This window comes from Zalophus californianus, chromosome 3, assembly GCF_009762305.2.
Source record: "Zalophus californianus isolate mZalCal1 chromosome 3, mZalCal1.pri.v2, whole genome shotgun sequence".
Classification (NCBI taxonomy): domain Eukaryota; kingdom Metazoa; phylum Chordata; class Mammalia; order Carnivora; family Otariidae; genus Zalophus; species Zalophus californianus.
In genome coordinates this window covers 157,757,147-157,782,404 of record NC_045597.1, presented here as the reverse complement: position 1 = coordinate 157,782,404, position 25,258 = coordinate 157,757,147, and the positions used below count along the sequence as shown (strand labels likewise).

The 25,258-nt window shown below is 37.4% G+C and overlaps 1 protein-coding gene and 1 pseudogene across 3 annotated transcripts in view; one reads left to right on the top strand and one right to left on the bottom strand.

The window, feature by feature from the left end:
- The first annotated feature begins 8,799 nt into the window (after positions 1-8,799).
- Positions 8,800-9,376, top strand: LOC113920320 (annotated as a pseudogene).
- A 5,119-nt stretch (positions 9,377-14,495) lies between these two features.
- The window catches only part of LOC113920961 (MOB-like protein phocein), a 34,244-nt gene continuing 23,481 nt past the window's right edge, over positions 14,496-25,258 (bottom strand). For all 3 annotated transcript variants that reach the window (XM_027591432.2, XM_027591429.1, XM_027591430.1), the window contains 6 exons: positions 23,865-23,965; positions 19,667-19,709; positions 19,388-19,474; positions 18,019-18,098; positions 16,742-16,853; positions 14,496-16,609 (listed from right to left, as the gene is read on the bottom strand). In XM_027591432.2, the coding sequence (XP_027447233.1) occupies positions 16,478-16,609; positions 16,742-16,853; positions 18,019-18,098; positions 19,388-19,474; positions 19,667-19,709; positions 23,865-23,965 (555 nt within the window). In that variant the 3' untranslated portion in view covers positions 14,496-16,477. The remainder of the gene's footprint in view (positions 16,610-16,741; positions 16,854-18,018; positions 18,099-19,387; positions 19,475-19,666; positions 19,710-23,864; positions 23,966-25,258) is intronic.

Below are 25,258 nucleotides of genomic sequence, written 5' to 3'. Positions count from 1 at the left end.
AAAACTTAGTCTCTAACCTTGCCCTAAAAGTTGACATCTTATTCAGAAATAGCAAACCCCATTCATTCCACCCATACTGTTCTCACCACCAAGCTCATTTTGCCACATACCATATTTCCCTTGCCCCAAGCAATGCTTGAAAACTCCCTCTCCTCCTAATTCCCCTAAATCACCAGTAGTTATTTTAAATCCTGTTGTATCAACACATTTAACTATGATCAGATGTTCAAAATAACTATACATAGATATACCACCAGAGAAAATTGATTGATAAATGGACAGGGTATGAATAAAACTTAGAAAAAACTTCCTATTAATGTGAGTGAGCAAAAGGATATTTTAACAGAGGTTGTTGCCAAGACCTAGCCTCTTTAACTAGACATGATAGGATATTAACATAAGCCATTACAGTAGTCCCCCCTTATCTGCAGGGGATAAGTTCCAACAACCCCAGTGGATACCTGAAATCATGGAGAATACTGAACCCTACATAGCATATTTTTTTTCCTATACATATATACCTATGATAAAGTTTAACTTATCAGTTAGGCACAGCAAGAGATGAACAACAATTAATAAAACAAAGATAACAATACACTGTAATGAGTTATGTGAATGGGGTCTCCTCTTGCACTGTAATCAGCCTTCTTGTGATAATGTGATACGATAAAATATCTATATAAGGCAATGAAGTGAGGTGACTGACAGAGGCCCAGTGATGCAGCATTAGGGTACTACTGACCTTCTGAAGATATGGCAGGAGGCAGGTCATCTGCTTCCACACCACAGTTGACCATGAGGAACTCAAACTGCAGAAAGCGAAACCATAGATAAGGGGGGACTATTGTATTAAAGCACACAACTGGTATGTTACTCAGTTAATTTTTTTTAACTTTGTAAAGGCAATTTTCACAAGTAACACTAGAATGTAGAACCAAAAGACTATATATTGTAAGATATTCTGAACTTAGGAAGAAACTGAAAATCTATAGTTAAAGATGCACTTTTCCATAACTTATTCCTCTACTTTGAAGGTCAAAGACATCACAGTTTCTTTCTTCTCCACCAATCTCATTTCTCATGTCCAGAAACTGTGCTGTTTACACAGCTGTTATCTAGAGCTTATTTTATAATTTGCTTTCAAGATCATAAATACGGTCCTGAAAATGCTTCATCCATTTACCTAACTAGACAGATGCAAATGTATTTTCATCAGAAAAAAGGCTTCTCTTAAGGGAAACCATTCATGAAATATGTCCTTTCCATTAATAGTTTACAATATCTCAGTTTATTCACTCAACTGGACCTAGATTATCAGACACTGAATTTTTGAAGGGTGATGATTTGAAATTCCATATTTTATATTAAATCACTTTATACATAAACAGAGAAGGCTATAGCCAAGTTACAACACCTGCAATGAGAAATTCTGACTGAAGTAAGCACATTCGGGTCCAACTTGTGAGATCCATCAGGTTAGTGCTTGGTTGTATAGGAAGCCCCTAGGAAGAATGGGTACATTGTGAAGCTTTTGGCATACTTATAAATTAGCTAGTGAAAGCTAAAGGCAAACGGGATTTTAGCCAGTTGATGACTGACCTATTTTTGATTTAGAATTGTAAGCAGGAAAAGAGGTTATTTATAATCAGCCAAAAATCACAGTAGTGATTAAGATATGCCCTAGAAATAAATCAGGAGTTTTGGAAGTCCCAAAACATCCCTACTATTTACTACATCTGATGTACCAAATACTCTATTAGATGAAAAGATTTCACACAACTCCCAACCTCTAGCTAACCTGCTCCCAGAAACTAAGATAATGACTGCATTGTTAAACTCTGGCTCCAAGAAGCACTTTGTGGCCAAACTAGAGAATCCTATCTAAAATGGGATTTAACTTGGGTGTTTTAAGAATGGAGATTATGGGGGGGGGGGGGTCCAAGATGGCAGTGAAACAAGAACCTTAATTTCATCTGTTCCCAGGAATTCAGTTGGATAGCTATCAAATCATTCTGAACACCTAGGACTCAACCAGAGATCTAAGTAAAAAATAGCTGCAACTCTACAAATAGAAAAGCCACCACTTCCTGCAAGGTAGGAGATGCAGAGAAGTGAATCCGAGGTGACAAATGGGAAGATAGATAGCCGGGGAGGGGGTCCCCGTCAGCCACTACCAGCAAGTGATAGAGCAGCGGAGCACAAATTTGGAAGTTTTAGAAGTCTGCTCCACTGAGGGACGTAGCTCCAGTGGCTAAGCAGGGGGTGAAACCCTCGCTGGGACAGTGTGGTCTCAGGACCCTCAGGGTCACAGAAAGACCGGAGGTCACTGAGTGCGGCAGAGCTCCCAGGTATCGGAGCGGGGAAGCCGGCTGCAGAGACGGAGCCAAGGCATGGGCTCTCAGCTTGGGGTTGCCATAAACCGTGATCCCCGGCACAGTCAGGCCACTGCTCCTCCAGCAGAGACCCAACAAGTGGCAGATCCGGGGAGACACCCCTTCCTCCCCCAGGAGGAGCAGACCTATCCTCACAAACCTGGCAGGCCAGAAAGGACTGGCATGATATATTCAGGGTGCTAAATGATAAAAATATGCAGCCAAGAATACCTTACCCAGCTACGATGTCATTCAAAATAGAAAGAAAGATAAAAATCTTCCAGGACAAACAGAAACTAAAAGAATTTGTGATCACCAAACCAGCCCTGCAAGAAATATTAAAAGGGATCTTTTAAGCAAAAAGAGAGTCCAGAAGTAACATAGACCAGAAAGGAACAGAGATAATCTACAGAAACAGTGACTTTACAGGTAATACAATGGCACTAAATTCACATCTTTCAATACTTACTCTGAAAGGAAATGGGCTAAATGCTCCAATCAAAAGACACAGGGTATCAGATAGGATAAAAAAGCAAGACCCATTGATATGCTGTCTGCATTTTAGACCTAAAGATACCTCCAGATTGAAAGTGAGGGGGTAGAAAACCATTTATCATGCTAATGGACATCAAAGGAAAGCTGGGATGACAATCCTTCTATCAGAAAAATTAGATTTTAAACCAAAGACGGTAATAAGAGATGAGGAAGGACACTATGTCATAATTAAAGGGTCTATCCAACAAGAAGATCTAACAATTGTAAATATTTATGCCCCTAACATGGGAGCAGCCAACTATATAAGCTAATTAATAATAAAATTAAAGAAACACATCAATAATAATACAATAATATTAGGGGACTTGAACACCCCCCTCACTGGACTGGACAGATCATCTAAGCAAAAGAAGATCAATAAGGAAATAAGGGCTTTGAATGACACACTGGACCAGATGGACTTCACAGATATATTCAGAATATTCCATACTAAAGGAACAGAATACACATTCATCTAAACTGCACATGAAACATTCTCCAGAATAGATCACATACTGAGTCACAAATCAGGTCTCAACCAGTACCAAAAGACTGGGATTATTCTCTACATATTTTTGGACAAAATGCTTTGAAACTGGAACTCAATCACAAGAGGAAATTAGGAAAGAACTCAAATACACGGGAGGCTAAAAAGCATCCTACTAAAGAATGAATGGATCAACCAAAGAATTTTATTTTATTTTATTTTTTTAAAGATTTATTTATTTATTTTGAGAGAGTGAGAATGAGAGAGAGAGAGTACATGAGAGGGGGGAGTCTCCTCGCCGAGCAGGGAGCCCGATGTGGGACTTGATCCCAGGACTCCAGGATCATGACCTGAGCTGAAGGCAGTCGCTTAACCAACTGAGCCACCCAGGCGCCCAAACCAAAGAATTTTAAAAGTTCATGGAAACAAATGAAAATGAAAACACAACCATTCAAAATGGGATGCAGCGAAGGCGGTCCTAAGATGGAAGTATATAGCAATACAAGCCTTTCTCAAGCAACAAGAAAGGTCTTAAATACACAACCTAACTTTAAACCTAAAGAAGCTGGAGAAAGAACAGCAAATAAAGCCAAACTCAGCAAGAGAAGAGAAATAATAAAGATTAGAGCAGATATCAGTGAAATAGAAACCAAAAGAACAGGAGCGCCTGGGTGGCTCAGTCATTAAGCATCTGCCTTCAGCTCAAGTCCATGGTCCCAGGGTCCTGGGATCAAGCCCCAAGTCGGCCTCCCTGCTCGGCGGGAAGCCTGCTTCCCCCTCTCCCACTCCCCCTGTTGTGTTCCCTCTCTCACTGTGTCTCTGTCAAATAAATAAAATCTTTAAAAAAAAAAAAACGAAACCAAAAGAACAGTACAACAGATCAACAAAACTAGGATTTGGTTCTTTGAAAGAATTAATAAGATTGATAAAAACTTGGTTAGACTTATCAAAAATAAAAGACAAAGGACCCAAATAAATAAAATCATGAATGAAAGAGGAGAGATCACAACCAACCCAAAGAAATACAATTATAAGAACATACAATGAGTAACTATATGCCAACAAATTAGGCAATCTGGAAGAAATGGATGTATTCCTAGAGACATACAAACTACCAAAACTGAAACAGGAAGACGTAGAAAACCTGAACAGATCCATAACCAGGAAGGAAATTGAAGCAGTAATCAAAAATCTCCCAACAAACGAGAGCCCAGGGCCAGATGGTTTCCCAGGGGAATTCTACCATACATTTAAAGAAGAATTAATACCTATTCTTCGGAAGCAGTTTCAAAAAATAGAAATGGAAGGAAACTTCCCAACATTTCTATGAGGCCAGTATAACCTTGATCCCAAAACCAGACAATGACCTACCCCACCAAAAAGGAGAAATACAGACCAATATCCCTGATGAACATGGATGCAAAAATTCTCACCAAGATACTTGCCAACAGAATCCAACAGTAGATTAAAAGGACTATTCACCACGACCAGGTGGGATTTATTCCTGGGCTGCAAGGATGGTTCAACATCCACAAACCAGTCAATGCGATACACTACATTAATAAAAGAAAGGACTAGAACCATATGATCCTCTCAAAAGATGCAGAAAAAGCATTTGACAAAGTACAGCATCCTTTCTTTATTAAAACTCTGCACAGTGTAGGGATAGAGGGAACATAACTCAATATCATAAAAGGCATCTACGAAAAGCCCACAGCAAATATCACTCTCAATGGGGAAAAACTGCGAGTTTTTCCCCTAAGGTCAGGAACACAACAGGGATGTCCACTATCACCACTGCTGTTCAACATAGTACTAGAAGTCCTAGTCTCAGCAGTCACAGAACAAAAAGAAATAAAGGGCATCTGAATCGGTAAAGAAGAAGTCAAACTCTCACTCTTCACAGATGACATGATACTCTATGTGGAAAACACAAAAGACTCCACCCCAAAATTGTTAGAACTCATACTGGAATTCAGCAAAGTGGCAGGATATAAAATCAATGCACAGAAGTCAGTTGCAATTCTATACACTAGCAATGAGACAGAAGAAAGAGAAAATTAAGGAGTTGATCCCATTTACAATTGCACCCAAAACCATAAGATACCTAGGGATAAACCTAACCAAAGAGGCAAAGAATCTGTACTCAGAAAACTATAGAACACTTATGAAAGAAATTGAGGAAGACACGAAGAAATGGAAAAACATTCCATGCTAACAGATTGGAAGAGAAATTATTGTTAAAATGTCTATGCTACCTAAAGCAATCTACACATTCAATGCAATCCCTATCAAAATACCATCCACTTTTTTCACAGAACTGGAACAAATAATCCTAAAATTTGTATGGAGCCAGAAAAGACCCCGAATAGCCAAAGGATTGTTGAAAAAGAAAACCAAAGCTGGTGGCATCACAATGCCTTACTTCAAGCTCTATTACAAAGCTCTAATCATCAAGACAGTATGGTACGGGCACAAAAACAGACACATAGATCAATGGAACAGAATAGAGAACCCAGAAATGGACCCTCAACTCTATGGTCAACTAATCTTTGACAAAGCAGGAAAGAATGTCCAATGGAAAAAAGGCAGTCTCTTCAACAAATGGTGTTGGGAAAATTGGACAGCCACATGCAGAAGAACATACGACCATTTTCTTACACCATACACAAAGATAGACTCAAAATGGATGAAAGACTTAAATGTGAGATAGGAATCCATCAAAATCCCAGAAAACACAGGCAGCAGCAATCCTAGAGAACAAAAATCCTAGAGAACACCTTGGCTGCAGCAACTTCTTGCTAGAGACATCTCCAAAGGCAAGGGAAACAAAGGCAAAAATGAACTATTGGGACTTACTTCATCAAGATAAAAAGCTTCTCCACAGCAAAGGAAACAGTCAATAAAACCAAAAGGAAACCAACAGAATGGGAGAAGATATTTGCAAATGACATATCAGATAAAGGGCTAGTATCCAAAATCTGAAGAACTCATCAAACTCAACACCCAAAGAACAAATAATCCAGTCAAGAAATGGGCAGATGACATGAACAGACATTTGTCCAAAGAAGATACCGAAATGGCCAACTGAAAAAAATACAAATCAAAACCACAGTGAGATACCACCTCTCACCAGTCAGAATGGCTAAAATGTTGGAAACAAATGTTGGTGAGGATGCCGAGAAAGGGGAATCTTCTTACACTGTTGGTGGGAATGCAAACTGGTGCAGCCACTCAGAAAACAATAGGAGGTTCCACAAAAAGTTGAAAATAGAGCTACCCTACAACCCAGCAATTGCCCTACTGGGTATTTACCCCAAAGATACAAATGTAGTGTTCTGAAGGGGCACCAGCACTCCAATGTTTATTGCAGCAATGCCCACAAAGCCAAACTGTGGAAAGAGCCCAGATGTCCACCAACAGATGAATGGATAAAGAAGATGTGTTATATATATATATATATATATATACACACACAAAGGAATATTGTTGAATCAAAAAAAATGAAATATTGCCATTTGCAATGATGTGGTTGAAGCTAGAGGGTATTATGGCGAGTGAAATAAGTCAATTAGAGTAAGACAGTTATCATATGATCTCAATCATATGTGGAATTTAAGAAACAAACAGAAGCTCATAGGGGAAGAGAAGAAAAACTAAGACAAGAGGAAATCAGAGAGGGATCCAAACCATAAGAGAGAGACTCTTAATCATAGGAAATAAACTGAGGGCTGCTGGAGGGGAGGGGTGGAGGGATGGGGTAACTGGGTGAGGGACATTAAGGAAGGCATGTGATGAAATGAGCAGTGGGTATTATATAAGACTGATGAATCACAGACCTGTACCTCTGAAACCAATAATACATTATATATCAATTGAATTTAAATTTAAAAATAATAAAATAAAATAGAAGTCATGAGTCTTAAAACAAAAAAATGGAGATTACCTGATGGTGCATCTTTACAGTACTGGTACTACTGAGAAGTCATATGGGAAGGGATGCTGGTTTTCTAGGCCCCATAAGATGAACTCTTCTCCTTTCTTCATCTTTTCTACATTAACTTCCACACTGTTCAGGAATTTGAGACCCCAGGTGTTCACTATCTAACTGTGGAAATTCTGGACCAGCATTTAATTTCTGTGGCCTTGGTTTGTTTTGGAGTTTTTGTTTTGTTTTTAAATCTGTAAAATGAGAACTCACCAATTCCTAAGGTTCTTTTCTGGCTCTAAATATATTTTCTTATCTTTCTCCTTGGGATTTGCGAATACCAGCATAACAGAGCCCTTTCAGTTGTGCTAAGAAAAGCTCTTACTTTAGATTCAGGTCCCCAAATTAAGCAAACCCAAGTGATTCAAGAGTGGTGATATGGATTCAACACCCATGTTGCTCCCAAGCAGAAAAATGTTCCTACGTCTAGAATGTGCTAAACAAGACTGCACAAGCCTGATGGCCCTATGTGTCCTAAAGATTCCAGACCAGCTGGTATGGGGCATACTCAAGTCTTTCAAAAAGAAAAACTAAATAGCAATTTCCCCTATCCCCACCCCATATCTATCTAAGATGCACCTGGAAATTCTGCAATGGCAGCAATCTTTGTAAGCAACCAAAACATTACAGATCCGTTAAAATCTACTTGATTTCCGGGGTGCCTGAGTGGCGCAGTCAGTTAAGTGGCCAACTCTTGGTTTTGGTTCAGGTCATGATCCTGGGGTCGTGGGACTGAGCCCCAGGTCAGGCTCCACAGTCAGCACAGAGTCTTGTTGGGACTCTTTCTCCCCCTTACTCTACCCCTCTCCCCTGTTCTCTTTCTAAAATAAATGGATAAAATCTTAAAAAAAAATTTTTTTTTAAGGGCGCCTAATTGGCTCGGTCAGTTAAGCATCTGCCTTCAGCTTTGGTCATGATTCTGGGTCCTGGGATGGAGCCCCTCATAAGGCTCCCTACTTGGTGGGGAGCCTGCTTCTCCCTCTCCCACTCCCCTGCTTGTGTTCTGTCAAATAAATAAATAGAAATTTTACCTGATTTCCCTCAATCAAATCAACCCAAGATACAAGAGGGTTATTCTCCCCAAAGCCATGGTTAAAGATTCTCATATAGTATTAATCTCATAAAACAAGGCTTTTAGAGGTGCCTGGGTGGCTCAGTCAGTTAAGCCTCTGCCTTCAGCTCAGGTCATGATCCGAGGGTCCTGGGATCGAGTCCTGCATCGGGCTCCCTGCTAAGCCGGAAGCCTGCTTCTCCCTCTGCCTGCAGCTCAGCCTGCTTGTGTTCTGTCAAATAAATATATAAAATCTTAAAAAAAAAAAAAAAAAAGGCTTTGAAATCCACCAAACTATTAAGATTCAACATGTCTGAAATAGTCTGTCACATTTGAAAAACAAAACAAGGTAGGAGGAGATGAGGCAATGAGCTCGGCGGGAGCCGGCGAGGGCTGTCGCCGCCGGGCGCGGGTGTCCCGCCTCGTCTCCTTCAGCGCGACCCACCAACTCCACGGCAAATCTCTGAGTAATGAAGAAAACTTGAAACTGTTTGGGAAATGCAACAATCTAAATGGCCATGGAAACAATTATAAAGTTGTGGTGACGGTGCATGGAGAGATTGATCCTGTTACAGGAATTGTTATGAATTTGACTGACCTCAAAGAGTATATGGAGAAGGCAATTATGAAGCCCCTTCCTTGATCATAAGAATTTGGATCTGCATGTGCCATACTTTGTAGATGTTATAAGCACGACAGAAAATGTAGCTGTATATATCTGGGAAAACCTCCAGAAATTTCTTCCTCTGGGAGTTCTTTATAAAGTAAAAGTGTATGAAACTGACAATAATATCGTTGTCTATAAAGGAGAATGGCTTTTAGGGGTTAATACTGTAGAAAGACTAATTTCTTTCCATATTTTAAAAAGGTCTTTATCCCCTGGGACTATTAAGAAGTCGTCACACACTTGTTATGCCTCTACATTGTGTTCCGTGCCCAATTAATTGAAATCGTTGTGTGTAAGACCTGTTGTGAATTCAAATCTATCTTAAAACCAAACTTGTAAAACATCCTGAGTATCATTTAGAGAATATTTTATTTATAGATTAAAAATCACTTCATTTTCAGTAAAATGTGGTGTGGAATTTAAAAGTAAAATAAATCAATTTTTGTTTTTCTGTTAAAAAAAAAACAAGGTAACAACCAACTCTGACAACAATCTAGTAAGAGGCAGGTCAGCTGAGGGGCTACCCTCTCCCTCCTTTTTGCTCTATGTAGCTTTCATCACCCTCTGCAACCCTGGGAAAAGCAGATGGTTATGCCCCAAGCTCACTCCTTCCCCTAGAAGTGAATGTTTTTGCTATCACCAGATTTCTCTCTCCTTAAGGAAACAATAGCTACAATTCCTAGTTGTCTTGAAATAGGTGTACCTTTTACCTCATCTCCTAAATTTCCCAGTGGTTTCCCAACTGATAGCACATCAGAGGGACTTGTGAAGCTTTTATTTATTTAAAGATTTTATTTGTCAGAGAGAGAGAGCACAAGCAGTGGGGGAGGCAGGCAGGGGGAGAAGCACAAGCAGTGGGGGAGGCAGAGCAGGGAGCCCGATGCGGGGCTTGTTCCAGGACCCTGGGATCATGACCTGAGCTGAAGACAGGCACTTTAACCGACTGAGCACCCAGGTGCCCCTCGGGAAGCTTTTAAAACTGACGTTCTGAGCCTCCCATTCTCAATCAAATCAGTTTCCAAAGGCAGAACCCAGCAAGCTATAGTTTTAAACTCTTCCTTTGTTTTTTTATGTACAAAGAGGTTTGGAAGATATTCTTCCACCCCACTGTCTTGCAACTCTCCTACTCTTTCACAAACTGGTAAGCAAGTTCTTTGAATCACAGAATTATGTTTTATGTATCAAAAATTTAGCTATTAATGCATCAGTACAAAGAGGTTGTAGTAAATGGTAACCTGGAGGAAATGATCTCAAGTTCAGCTTGTCAGTCAGAGACTTAAATGAAGCATGTGATTGGAAGGCATAAAGAAGTAGGTAACATACAAGAAACAGAAAGTACCGGGGCGCCTGGGTGGCTCAGTTGTTTGGGCGACTGACTTCGGCTCAGGTCGTGATCATGGAGTCCTGGGATCGAGTCCAACATGGAGTCCCAGATCGGGCTCCCTGCTCAGCAGGGAGTCTTGCTTCTCCCTCTGACTCTCCCCCACCTCATGCTATCATTCTCTCTCAATTAAAAAAAAAAAAAAGTACCACTATCAGATTAAAAATTGTGTAGCATGGAGAATTGAGATTAACAGTGAATTTGAGAGGATTGCTGTGGTAGGCTGAATAAAGTCCCCCTAAAACGTCCACTTCATAATCCCAGAACCTGTGACTATTTATATACAAAAGTGATTTTGCAGACGTGATTAAGGATCTTGATATGGGGACATTATCCTGGATTACCCAGGTAGGCCCAGTGACATAATCACAAATCCCCTGAGAAGGAAGCAGAGATCACTACACAAGATCAGGCAATGTGATGATGGAGGGAGAGATGAGAATGATGTGGCGGCCACAAGGCAAAGAATGCCTGCCGGCAACTCCCAGCAGCTAAAAGAGGGAAGGAATAGATTTTCCCCTGGGCTTCTAAAAAGAACCAGGAAACTAATTTTAACCTAGTAAAACTATTTCAAGCTTCAGGCCTCAAGAACTATTAAGAAGAAATTTTTTTTTTTTTTTTTTTTTTAAAGATTTTATTTATTTATTTGACAGAGAGAGACACAGCGAGAGAGGGAACACAAGCAGGAGGAGTGGGAGAGGGAGAAGCAGGCTTCCCGCGGAGCAGGGAGCCCGATGCGGGGCTCGATCCCAGGACCCTGGGATCATGACCCGAGCCGAAGGCAGACGCTTAACGACTGAGCCACCCAGGCGCCCCAAGAAGAAATTTATATTAAGTCACTAAATCTACTACAGGCAGACTTCAAAAAATTAATACAATCTAAGGGTTATCTCAAGAATTAGAATCCAAAATCTGCATTTGTTTTATAAAAAAAACCCCAAAGCACCAAACATTTTGGGCGCCTGCGTGGCTCAGTCAGTTAACCGTCTGCCTTCGGCTCAGGTCATGATCCCCGGGTCCTGGGGTCAAGTCCTCCCCTGCTCAGTGGAGAGTCTGCTTGTCCCTCTCCCCCTGCCCCTCTCCCCTGCTCGTTCTCTAATAAAATTTTTTTTAAATCCAGTTAAAAACCCAAAAACACCAAATATTTTTAAAGTGGTTTAAGTATTACCAAAATCAAAAAAAGCGTAATTTTTCTCTATACACACCTGATTTTAAAAACACAATGACAGGGGCACCTGGGTGGCTCAGTTGGCTAAGCATCTGACTCTCGGTCTTGGTTCAGGCTCAAGAGATTTGAGCCCTGGGCTGGGCTTAGGAAGACTCGGCTTAGGACTCTCCCCTCCCTCCTTCTCCCTCTGCTTCCTCCCTCCCCCCTTTGCACATACATTCACACTCTCTAGTAAATAAAATCTTTAAAAATATTCACTCTCTAGTAAATAAAATCTTTAAAAATCTTTAAAAATACCAAAGATATTTTTGGGAGCAGTTAAGTAGGAATGTCCCACAAAAATCAAAAGGATTCTATTAAATTACCCAAACTGGATGAAATGGGTGTATCATTTGTAATAGTGACCATACCCACCATTTCCTCATCTAGGAGTTTTGTTGTTCCTTTGACTCCCCTCAGTCTATCTGAGGGAGAAAGAGGAAAAATATGAGGACACGATCCTATTGTTCCTACTTGATTTAACCTCTTACTTTAAAAACAATGTATAAAGCATTTTTAAAAAATAACATTTCCTTCTAGGCACTAACACTAAGGAAAATCCAAAATATTAAAATCAGCAAATACAGAGATGTAGAAAATTTTCACATAAAGCATACTGTATAAGAATATTCCTTTGACAGTGTCACAAAAGGCAGTGAAAATCCTACAAATCCGTAACAAATTTTTTTTTAAAGATTTTATTTATTTGACAGAGAGAAAGCGAGAGTAGGAACACAAGCAGGGGGAGTGGGAGAGGGGGAAGCAGGCTTCCTGCTGAGCAGGGAGCCCGATGCGGGGCTCGATCCCAGGACCCTGGGACCATGACCTGAGCTGAAGGCAGACGCTTAACGACTGAGCCACCCAGGCGCCCCATATAACAAACTAATTTTTAAGTGAATTTCTAGTTGTTGTACAAGATATAGATGGCCCTCATGAGATCCACCCAAAATAGAGTGGTAAATACACTATTAATGGACTTTTTTTAATTTTTTAAGTAGTCTCTACACCCAGTGGGGCTGGAACTTACAACCCCAAGATCAAGAGTTGCATGCTCTACCGACTGAGCCAGCCCAGACACCCCCACTGTTTACAGAATGATAAATTGCTTTTACCAAGGTTTATAGAAGAAAATAAAGGATAAAATGCTAACTTCATTTTAATAAGTGAATAGCTTACTAATTTTGAATGTTGATGCTGTACTTAATCCTAGGATCAGTAACAGACACTTGAAATACTACCTTCATGGATGTAAGTTCAGAATATCAATTGTATTTATCTTTTGGGAATTTAGATTATCAAAATTTAGTATTCTATGCTTAATTACATTAGATTCTCACATTTGATACAGTTTTGAGTACTATAAAATGTAAATAACAGAAAAATCAAACAAATGAAGAAATATAATTAGATTCCCAGCCTACATAAAATATCCAGGTGTTCCCCAAATGTTAAGAGTGAGACTCCTAGTTAAATTTTTTGGATGAGTCATCTAACCCTCTAGTGGATTCACTTGGTAGTTATCTGGTTTTATTGTGTACACTACACTAATAACGCATTTTTCAGAAACCACATTTGGATCTTTAGACCATCTCATATACGCTGTTTTGTTGTACAAAACATCTGTAGTGGCTGCTTAGTTAACAATTAGCTGCATTCAAGAATGAAAATCATCTACTTTTACTAAAAAACATTTGCATAGCATGGAAAAACACCAAGAAACCTTTTAGCCAAAATCAACAAGTATTCAAAAAGGTATACAAAGCAGTGCCTGGGTGGCTCAGTCAGTTAAGCGTCTGCCTTCCGCTCAGGTCATGATCCCAGGGTCCTGGAAGCCCACATTGGGCTTCCCTGATCAGTGGGGACTTGGCTTCTCCCTCTCTGCCTCTCCTCCCTGTTCGTGCTCTTGCTAAGTAAAAAAAAAGGTATATAAATGTAGATTTTGACTGTGCAAATAAAATTATTGGAAACCTTCAGGCAAAAAGTTGTCATCATATAGACAGTAGGGCAAAGGACCCAGGGAAAAAACAATTTAGTTCTATTACAATGAATTTCACATCAGTTAGTAAATACGTTTAAAACTGTAACATGGTCCTTGCTAACAATGTAGTCATGGACTTCTAATTTGATACTGATATTAAAAAGCATTAACTCATTAAGAATTTAACTGAGAAAATGAGAAATGCAAATTTACAGTGAAAGAGAACTGTAGACACACAAAAGAATCATACTTACAGAAACATAAATTATTAAAAGTTACTTTCCCTGATATGATAGAGGAAACAATAAGTTGACTAGAGATCAAAATAATTTATGGAAAAGGGGCGGCTCAGATGGTTAAGTGCCTGCCTTCGGTTCAGGTCATGATCCTGGGGTCCTGGGATAGAGTCCTGCACTGGGCTCCCTGCTGGGCGGGGAGCCTGCTTCTCCCTCTCCCTGCTGCTTCCCCTGCTTGTACACACTCTCTGTCAAAAATAAATAAAATCTTTAAAAAATAATAATTTATGGAAAGAAAGTTTTAACTTTTGGATCTATGTTGGATAATCAAAAGTGCAGCCTAACTTCCTTATTACACAAAACTGAGTTTTCTATACCTCTCTTCTTAGAAGATTTATTGTATAAATTCTTTGCTAGGCTAATTTTTTAAAAAATCACTTAGGTACATACATGTGTATTTTCAAAATTTCGGTACACAGTATTAAGGAAGAACAGTAACTTTCATTTAAGTCTTACCTAGTACAGTGAGTCAGTTTCATAGTACAATGAATATGAATGTCAGTATGAATACAAAAGCAAGCCTACAAACTGATGTTTTGTTTTTGAGTTTTTGTTTCTCTGTTTTATGACCAGTTCCAAACACAGTACAGGGAAAATGGAATGAGTAAGAAAAAACATTTTATTTCCCCGTTAACACCAAGTCATATTATTCAGAATGTGTTTCAAAATACTTAGCCAGATCACCAATCCCAGCCACTGCCTTAGTTCAAATGTTCACTAAGAAAATAAGCAACAGAAATCCATTGTAAGACACCATCTATAGAGATCAGCTACATTGCTATATATCATTTATTAACTTAGTAATTTAGTCTCCCAATATTTAGCAAGTTTGTGTAAAAATTACTATTCCCATTGGTTAATATAAATGCATAATTTCAAAGTTAACATTCCTTTCACTATGAACATAAAACTTAAAAAGATAGTTGTGGGTTACAGTAAAGTAATGACTGGCTGCTGGGATAGCACTGTTCAAGGCCAAATACACTGGGCAGGCTTGTAAAGGCATAAATATATATACACACACACTCAATTTGCTACTATTCCCACATTTCTGCTATACATCCTTGTTGTATAATATGGTATAAATTATTTCCTCAAATTTGAAAAAAAATCAAGATGAATGTTTTCATCTTCATTTCAAAATAACCCTTTTAAATGAAAAAAAGTTCCCATTTGTTAAGTCTGTTCAAGAGATGCATTTAAATATTTTCTTCACTACATGTATAATTTTTTTTACCCTTACTGCCTCATTACAACCAGTTTAGCAATAAGACCTCCAGTGCTTTGTTGAAAATTGCATTCAGGAGACTAAAAGGTTGTAAAATCTGCAGCTGAATCTTTAAGACAGTGAATCATAACAAAGTCCAAAAAATGTATAACCATCAACACCCTTGGAAGCTGTGAATTATTGCAAAAAAAAAAAAAAAAACACCACACACAAGTGCATATAATTCAAACAAACTTTGTGGGGAAGGGATGTAAAATAAATACTACAATATTTTTCAACTCTATTTAAATGTTATTTAGATGCTTACATGAAAGGGTTAATACTACTAACAGGAAGAACCAAACTATTTTAAAGGCTGCTCTCCAAGTAATTAGAACAATTTTGCAAAACAAAGCAAGAGCCTATGCTAATACATTTTTCCTGTAGTGTAATGTAATTGCTAATATGAGGTATAATCTGTAAGCAATTAATACAAATATAAATAGGTATAAGCCACACTAACTCAAGTCTGGTGAAAAGCTTCTCAGCTAATGTAGTTTGGATAGGGAATTAAGGGAAATGAAAACGGAAGGACAGGGCAGGTTTCCAGTGGGAATGTCATTTACATGCCTTATCACTATCATCATCTTGTATTTAACAGTCCACTGTTGCAGAAAGGTAATCCTTTCCAAGTATGCTGGTCTAGAATATACTTTATGTAGCACAGTAAGATTATATAAGTATTACTAATACTTCATTTGAATTTATATTTGGACTATACACATAATCATATGTGTATCAAAAACTATAAACAGAATTTTAAAACATTTTCATCTCATTTTTGAAAAGTTAGCAGTTAAGACTGAACTGTGTACTACAGAATTTTCTAGAATATCTAACCTAGGGGTAAAACCAAAGGAAAATATTACTATTTCTTTAGTAAACAGCTTGTGCGAAACCTCAAGCTCACTCATCTTTTTATAGATGGGTTTATTTGATGAGGATTGTGATCCAATGATTGTTTAGCAGCAATTTTACCAAACTGTAAATTCTTTTATTAACAGGCATTATAAACAGATAATACTAATCTTATTTAAAAACCATGAGTGCCACACTGGTGAATATACAGCTCATGAATAACTTAAAAAGTATTTCCCATTTTAAAAGGCAACACTCAGCATACAAAAACCTATACTAAACAAAGAAGCTATAATATGGATACATGATTGATGTGTCTAAAATGATATATATACAGTACATAATTATTGTTAATTATGTGATCAGTACATTTTTTTCTGTATGATTCCCTTCATGCTTCACTTTCCCCAGAAACTGAATTCTGAACTTCCTCTTCTAAAATTGGTACAATCAGGTTATCCTTGGACATCAAATTATATTTCATCACAAATTTGGTAAACCGGTGACACAAAAATGTTTCATTCTGTAGAGAGAAAGAAAAAAAAAGTTATTTTAACTTATTATTATTCAAAACCAAAAAACCAGACATAACATCAACATATATTATTGTCATTCTGATAAGAATGCATCAGGAGAATTAGTGAAATATACTTACTTCATATTCATCAAATATCTGCCGATGATGAAAATAAGCATGTGAAAATATTCTGTAAATCCTACGGCATACTGATCCTAGTTTTGCTACAGATGATTCCTTTATGCTAACCCTAGAAATAGGAAAGAAATCAGATTCATAGAGCTGAGCAAATCTTACAAACAATATAGTCTAGTCTTCTCAATTCACAAGCGTGGAAACTTACACCTAGGGGAAAAAAGTGACCAGTGCAAGGTCACAGTGCTAGTAGGTGGCAAGAGTAGGGCTAGGACCCCTATTCTTTACTCCTGGGCCAGTGCTCTTTCTACCTAACCAGAGTGCCTAAGAAATTCAGCATTACAAGTTTTGAAATGTTGTTAAAGTTCAATGCAATTAAATCTCTGACAAATCAAAATTTACTAAAACATAGCACTGACAACATTAACACTTTGTCCACTACAGACGATTAAAACCACTAAAAGGAATTTTTTATTCTATACAACCTGATTTTTTTTTTAAATAAAAAGCCTACAAATTTTGGTATTAAAAAAAATAAAAATAAAAAAAATGTAAGGGCGCCTGGCTCAGTCAGTGGAGCTGGCGACTCTTGATCTCGGGGTTGTGAGTTCAAGCCCCATGTCAAGTGTAGAGATTACTTAAAAAATAAAAAATTTTTAAAAATGTACATAGGATACTGAAGCAAAAAACAGTATTTTTTTTAGCACATTTAACACGAGCTCTATATTTGGGGGAAGAATCTCCAAATCTATCCACCTGGTAACAGTTATCTTAATAGAATAAAAGGCCAGTCAACAAACCTCTCCAATAATATATCACAATATAGAGAAGTTTCTTTCCAGATCTTAAAAACCTATAGACAAGGATAAGGAATCCTTCAAAAACAAGCAGTCCAACTTAGGAAATTCTGCTTTTTAGGCATGCTGTGTAAGAGGACGCTAGCTCTATCACAGAGATTCAAGTAAGTAAGTGTGTAAATATCCCAACTCTAAAACATGAGGGGGAGAGCCGTGGAGAATGACACACAGCAGCAGGGACTACACCCTTGACTAAACTGACCTGTGAGCTTTGGGAGCCAAGTCCTGCTGCTTTTAGTTTAACCACAACCTTAATTTCAAAATCTGAGTAATTCTGAACTAGCTAAATATACAACAGCCTAAAAAAAAAAAAAGGTTTAAAGAATACAATGCATTAACAGCAACCTAGTGTGTTTTAGTAAAATACCAATCTTTTAAATTAAATCCAAAAAGTTTAACACCATGTTTAAAAATTTTATTTACCTGCTGGGAAAATATTTATTGCTATTCAGAAGACATGCAGCACCATCAAGCGTATGTCTAGTATAGTCTATTGCAGGACACTATAAAAGAAAGGATATAAAAAATGCATCATACCTCTTACATGAGGTCTGTTTATTATATACTTGCCTTATTCCAAAAACCTGAGCATGTTTGAAGAAAAAAGTCTCTTATGATATCAGAATGACTGTAAAATTCAATGTTACAACAACAAAGTTAAAGAAATAAAAAACAGGTGAAATTAATTTTAATGATATATTTTATTTCACTCTATATAGCCAAAATTATGTCAATATATAATTGACAGAAAAATTATTAATAAGCTTCTTTGGGGTATTTAAAAATTAAGATGTAATTCACATACCATAAAATTTCTACAACTCTCAAGTTTTCAGTATATTCACAAATTTATGTAACCATCACCAACTACATTCCTAAACATTTTCATCACCCAAAAAGAAACCCAGTATCAATTAGCAGTCACTTCTCATTCTCTCCTCCCCCTAACTTGAAGCAACAATTAATCTACTTTCTCTCTTCCATGGATTTGCCTATTCTGGGTATTTCCTAAAAATAGAGTAATATGGGGATACCTGGGTGGCCCAGTCAGTTAAGCCTCGGACTCCTCTGATTTCGGCTCAGGTCATGATCTCAGAGTCATGAGATAGAGCCCCAGGTTGGGCTTGGAGCTGGGCATGGTGTCTGCTTAAGATTCTCCCTCTCTGGGGCGCCTGGGTGGCTCAGTCTGTTAAGTGTCTGCCTTTGACTCAGGTCATGATCCCAGGGTCCTGGGATTGAGCCCAGCATCGGGCCCCCTGGTCGGCAGGAAGCCTGCTTCTCCCTCACACACTCCCCCTGCTGGTGTTCCCTCTCTTCCTGTGTCTCTGTCAAATAAATAAAATAAAATCTTAAAAAAAAAAAAAAGATTCTCCCTCTCCTTCTGCTCCTCCCTCTCCCCCAAAGCAACATTTCATTAACAGATTAAGCATCAACTAGTAATCACCAAGTTACTCCTATCAAAAGAAATTATGACTAAAAGAAATTATGACTGAACCAAAAAACTAAACAAGTATATGTCATCCATTATACATATCAGCATGATACGACAGATAATGTTATTCTGTGATAGCCAGCGAATCATAAAGTGAGTTCTAACCCATGATATTGCCCAGTTACAAAAATGATATAATCATAAGAAATCCTAAAATAGCACTGTGGCAATAAATTTGCAATAAGAACTCTAAACCAAATGGCAAAATAAACAGGGAACACTAAAAATTTATCTACCACTCTCTTGGAGAGATTTAGGTTATGATGGTTTTATTAGTCATTCTATTTCATAATTTCTCACCTCTTTTGGAGTTTTATGAGCTGCACAAAGAAAAATCCATTGCTCAGTTGCTGTCATCTGAGTACATGTATCTGGATGGCATTCACTCTGTTACAAAAGAGTTACATTTCTTAATACGTAAAACAATAAAAAAAAGTTTATCATTTGGGTTACTACACTTCCATGTAAAATCCTAGAATAATTAGAAATGTTGGGTAAATCTTTGTAAACACCTTAAGTTACAAAACAAGAAAAAAATCAGAACTTCCAAATATAGCTTTAACTTAAAGAAAATATTACCTGAAGTTTGACAGCAAGTCCATTTAGTTCAAGACAGAATTGCCTAAAAATGCAAATACATAAATGAAAAGTCTTATCCATTCTCCACATTATTTTTAGAATACTAATTGCCATTAGTACCATCCTTCCTCTCTCGTCACCATTATCAACACCATCTGAATTTACATGGCACATTTCTTAAAAAGACATACAGATTCGTAAGTAAAACCCAAAACTAACAACCCTAATAATGTTCAAGATCAGAGTACACTGAGTTGATCAGACTTATACACTGGAAATTCAAACAATTTTTCTGAGAAGTAATTTGGAAATATATACTAAGACCCTTAGGATGTGTATATTTTTTTCTGAGTCATTCTCCTAAGAATCTATTCTAATAAAATAATCAAAATTCCATGTATATGTACAAAGATGTTCACAGAGAATATACATAACGTTTTTTTTGAAAATCAGCAATTGCAGAGTCGTAAATTGTTGGCATATACATAAACAAAGGATATGTCTATATTCACAATAAGATTCCAGTTATGTAAAAAATTATGTGTATATATATTTATACACAAACATATATATAGAAAAAGGACTAAAGGCACCTGGGTGGCTCAGTTGGTTAAGAGTCTGCCTTCGCTTCAGTCACGATCCCGGCGTCCTGGGATGTGTCCCATGTCAGGCTCCCTGCTCAGCAGAGAGCCTGCTTCTCCCTCTCCCTCTGCCTCTCCCCCATGCTCGTGCTCACTCTCTCTCAAATAAATAAAATCTTCAAAAAAAAAAAAGACTACACGTTTATATTCCTATATATTTTATAAGTTTTGTTCTGATTACAAACACCATGCTCCTTATAAAAAGTCAAACATGAATATATAATGTATAATAAGAAAATCCTCCATAATTCTACCACCTCTTTCCAAAAGTTATTATTTACAAGTAAATCTGATTTTCTACGCAAAGATTAAAATATACTGGGATCACATCATACACAATTTTGTAACTTGCTTTTTGGTCACTTAGTAGATTGTAAGCATTTTTTTCATGATATACTTTTCTTCTACAACTGCCAAACTGAGAATTATAAAGCCTAGAACAATTGCTCGGAACATAGTAAGTGCTCAAAAAACATTTTTGAATAAATGAAGAATGGAGGAAATTTCATAACATCAAGATTATCATTTTTAAACAAACTTGTTATTTTATATGAAAAGACAATTAATCGTCTATGTCATGAGGCTAACTTATTCTATTGCTGTCAAAATACCAAATGCATTCCCTCTAAAAATCTTACCAAATTAATCAGTATTATGTTTCCCTAACAGATGAGAACAATCTGATTCCCTAAAAATGCAAAGCGAAAACCTACAAAGGTAGAAAATAAGAGAGAGTCCCATAGGGCAGAAACAAAACAAATAAAAACCCTGCCCACATATGAAAGAAAAACTACTTAAAGTATATGATAACAGAAGAAAGCAAATAAGGAGTCAAATTTTCACTTGTCTGTGAATGTATTTCCTTTCAGATCCCTAACAATAATGCTGTTCTTAGATCACAAAAATAACACTATTTCTGAATCATCACATCACCCTCTACTGCCCCATATCTGTAGCCTGCATGTTACATACAGATTTTTTTGTTTTAAGATTTTATTTATTTATGTGACAGAGAGAGACACAGGGAGAGAGGGAACACAAGCAGGGGGAGTGGAAGAGGGAGAAGCAGGCTTCCCGCTGAGCAGAGAGCCCAATGAGGGGCTCGATCCCAGGACCCTGGGATCATGACCTGAGCCGAAGGCAGACACTTAACGACGGAGCCACCCAGGCGCCCCTTACATACAGGTTTTTGAGTTGTTTTCCACTAAGTGGTAATAAAGACAGGTGGTGAAAAATAAGTTTCTCATCTAGTTTAGCTCACTTATGGACCAAGAGCAAAATTAAGCTACTGATTTGGCAGTGTTATGGGTACAAACTGTGGCACACAGTACAAATATAACAGCTTCAAGTTAATTCATTACAGGGCTAACACATACAGCTGTGCAGCTGAAGAGAAACCAGAGCTGAAATCCAGCCTACACTGTAATCTCTAAACCATGGATCCTGACATAGGATTGTATCCCCTCAGGGGGCGGCGGGGGGGGGGGGGGAACACATCTTTTCCTAGTTACAAAGATTCTGTATGGGCTAGTGAGAGATCTGAATGAAGTCCCATTAACATTATAGTATTAACCAATGAGAGCAAGTATTAAGCCTCAAATCAATTACATCAAGTACATGAAAAAAACCAAAAAGCTACTTTTGAAACTCTTCTTGGTGAACTATAAAGATGTATACACTATGATAAAAACATAAAAGAATATATGTGATGTATAATATATAAATACAAAACCAAAATAAATTGGATAATATTCAAGGGAAAAAGTAAAAATAACAGTAGCAGAACAGGATAAAGATTTTTTAAGTTTTGTATATTGCATATTTTATAGTCTAAGTTAAATAGGGAGAAGTTCTTAGATCTGAAATTAAGATCTTGTATACTAAAATCAGTCCTTGGGGGTACCTGTCTGGCTCAGTCAGTAAAGCATGTGACTCAACCTCAAGGTTTCAAACCCCATGTTGGGTATGGAGCCCTATGATCAATCAATCTAAATCTGTGAAGTCTAAAATTAGCCCTCACTTGTTTGGAATTATACTTGTAGTGGAAAAAACATCCTCATTTATTTTCATCATTAATCCCAAGAGGTAAGTAGGTAGTTATTTTCAAAGCTGATTAAAGTAAGGCAAAGAATATGCACTGAAGTGTTATCTTGATTTATAGGAATGGGAAAATATCTACATATTCATACTTTCAATTATCATGTATTAAGATGTGGTTTTAAAAAACTAGATCAGGGGTGACTGGCTGGCTCAGTCGGTGGAGCATGCAACTGTTAATCTTGGGGTTGTGGGTTTGAGCCCCATGTTGGGTGTAGAGATTACCTTAAAATAAACTCTTAAAAAAAAAAAAAAAACCTATATCAATTAGTCAAGTGATAATGTCCAAGAAACTGGCAGAATACAAAAAAGTCTTAGAAACCTGATATTGCTGAACTGTTATGACAAGACATGTCTTAGCAATGTCTAGCAGGAAATGTGATCTATTTAGGGCAAGTCCTATTTCTACTCCACTTATTACTTAAAAATCAATTCAAAAAGTAACAAACCCTGATGAACATGTATCTCATGCTACATTCTTCATATTTAACCTACCAAACTGATCTCAGCTCCCATTTATAGTGGGAAGTTTGTAACTTCTGAACAACTTAGTAACTTCAGGATTTAGCTGCTTTTAAAGATAACTCTAGTTAACTAATCATTCACTAGTCATCAATTCTCATTCAAAGGGCATCATGAAAAGTGCCTAAACTCCTTACTGCAGAATTACAATTAATCTTTAAAGATTTATTTATTTGAGAGAGAGAGAGAAAATGAGCACATGTGTACACATACGCTTGCAATCCTAGGGGAGGGAGAGAGAAAGAGAATCTCCAGCAGACTACTCGCTGAGTGAGGAGCCTGACAGGGGGCTCGACTTCATGACCCTGAGATCATTACTTGAACTGAAATCAAGAGTCGAACACTTAACCTACAGCCACCCAGGTACCCCCAGAATTAAAATTAATCTTTATTTATCACATGGAAGACTAGAAGTTCACAGTAGTTAATAAGCAACTCATCAGATACCAAGCCTAGACTAGGACCTTCTTGTGATCCTTATAGAGAAATAAAGTTAATATGCGTGAATAAATAGAAATAATGCATTTGTGGTTAAGGGATAACTTGTGGTTAAGAAAAACTGTGTAGGGGCACCTGGCATGGCTCAGAGCATGCAACTGTTGATCTTGGGGTTGTGGGTTCAAGTCCCATGATGGGTGTAGAGATTACAAGAAAAAAAAGAGAGAGAAAGAGAAAGAGGGAAGGGGGGAGAGGGAGACAGAGAGAAAGAACAAAAGAACAAAAAACTGTGTAAATAGATAATAATGCCCATATCCATAAATGAAGAAAACAATAACAAAGTTGAAAACTTTTATCACACTGAAAACACAAAAGCTTTGAAATTTGGCTTTTTAGTCTGTGATTACATAATGATTTTATTTGCAATTCATAATCATCATTAAAGGTTATTTTTACAAGTGGAAGTACTATTACTATTTTGATATATCATGAAGATTTACCTTAAATGTTCATATTTCCATACACCTTCATCTTGGCCTTCAGGTGGTTCAAGAATTTTGTCAATATTGGAACAATCTGCTCTTATGTTTTGTTGAATATACTATAAACAAAAAAGTTCTCAAAGTTAATTAAAATATTATACTTCATGATAAATCTTATGTTAAATATATTTAATTTCTGAATACGTGGCTGCTCTTACGTTCTAACATTTTTGGGTTATACATAAAATAGGAAACCAAGTACAGAACCATAATCACTAATTCAGAGGAAAGGAGGTAACCCTTACCTATGCTTTCTCCAATTCAACTTCTCTGGGATATGATCTACCATGTAAATGCAGATACGGTACTCACCAGGACTGGATGTGGGATCAAAACTGTAAACTATAATTTTCATAAAAACATAAAGTGTAGACAATATAACTGTGGTACATAATATAGAATTTCACTAATATCAATTATCTAGAACAGGCAAATCTATGGAGACAAAAAATACTAGTTGTTTAGGACTAGGGAAAGAAGAGGAGACAAAGGAGAATGGAGATAAGTGCTAATGTGAATGAGACTTCTTTCGGGTGGGGAATGAAGATGTTCTAAAATCAGAGTGTGGTAATGGTGTACAACCCTGTGAATATACTAAAAACCATGTACGTATATTTTAAATGGGTGATTTCTATGGTATGTGGTATCCAATAAAGTTGTTTTAAAAAAGTGACTAGCAGAAAAACTACGTTAAAAGAAAAAAAGCCATGGACATTCACTTTTTCTTTTTTTAAAGATTTTATTCATTTATTTGACAGAGAGAGACAAAGAGAGCAGGGAACACAAGCAGGAGGAGTGGGAAAGGGAGAAGCAGGCCTCCTGCTGAGCAGGGAACCCGATGCAGGGCAGGATTCCAGGACCCTAGGATCATGACCTAAGCCAAAGGCAGACGCTTAAAGGCTGAGCCACCCAGGTGCCCCCACTTTTAATTTAACTAAAATAAAATAAAACTTTAAATTTCAGATCTTTTTAATGTTTCATTCAATCTATGATTTAAATACTCTGAAATGTGAATAGGCTAAATTAGATTAAAATGCCTGATTACAGAAACTTAATAACTACAGGGCCTTTTTACACCTATTATGCTTATTTTCAGACAATGTTTCTTGACTATTACTCTCATGTGAAAAGCCTGCTCAAAAGATTTTAATGACTATTTAAACCATTCTCCCTGCTTTTCTGACCCTATCCTAAGTTTCAAAGTTCTGCATGAAACTGATTCCCTCAAGCAGAAAATAGCAAATTCTTTACTTTTTCCACTGGCCCTCAAACTCCATACAATTCTTTCCAAATTCCTTCTCCCCCAGCACATTCAAATCTTTCCTGATTATTCTAGTACTCACAGAACTGCC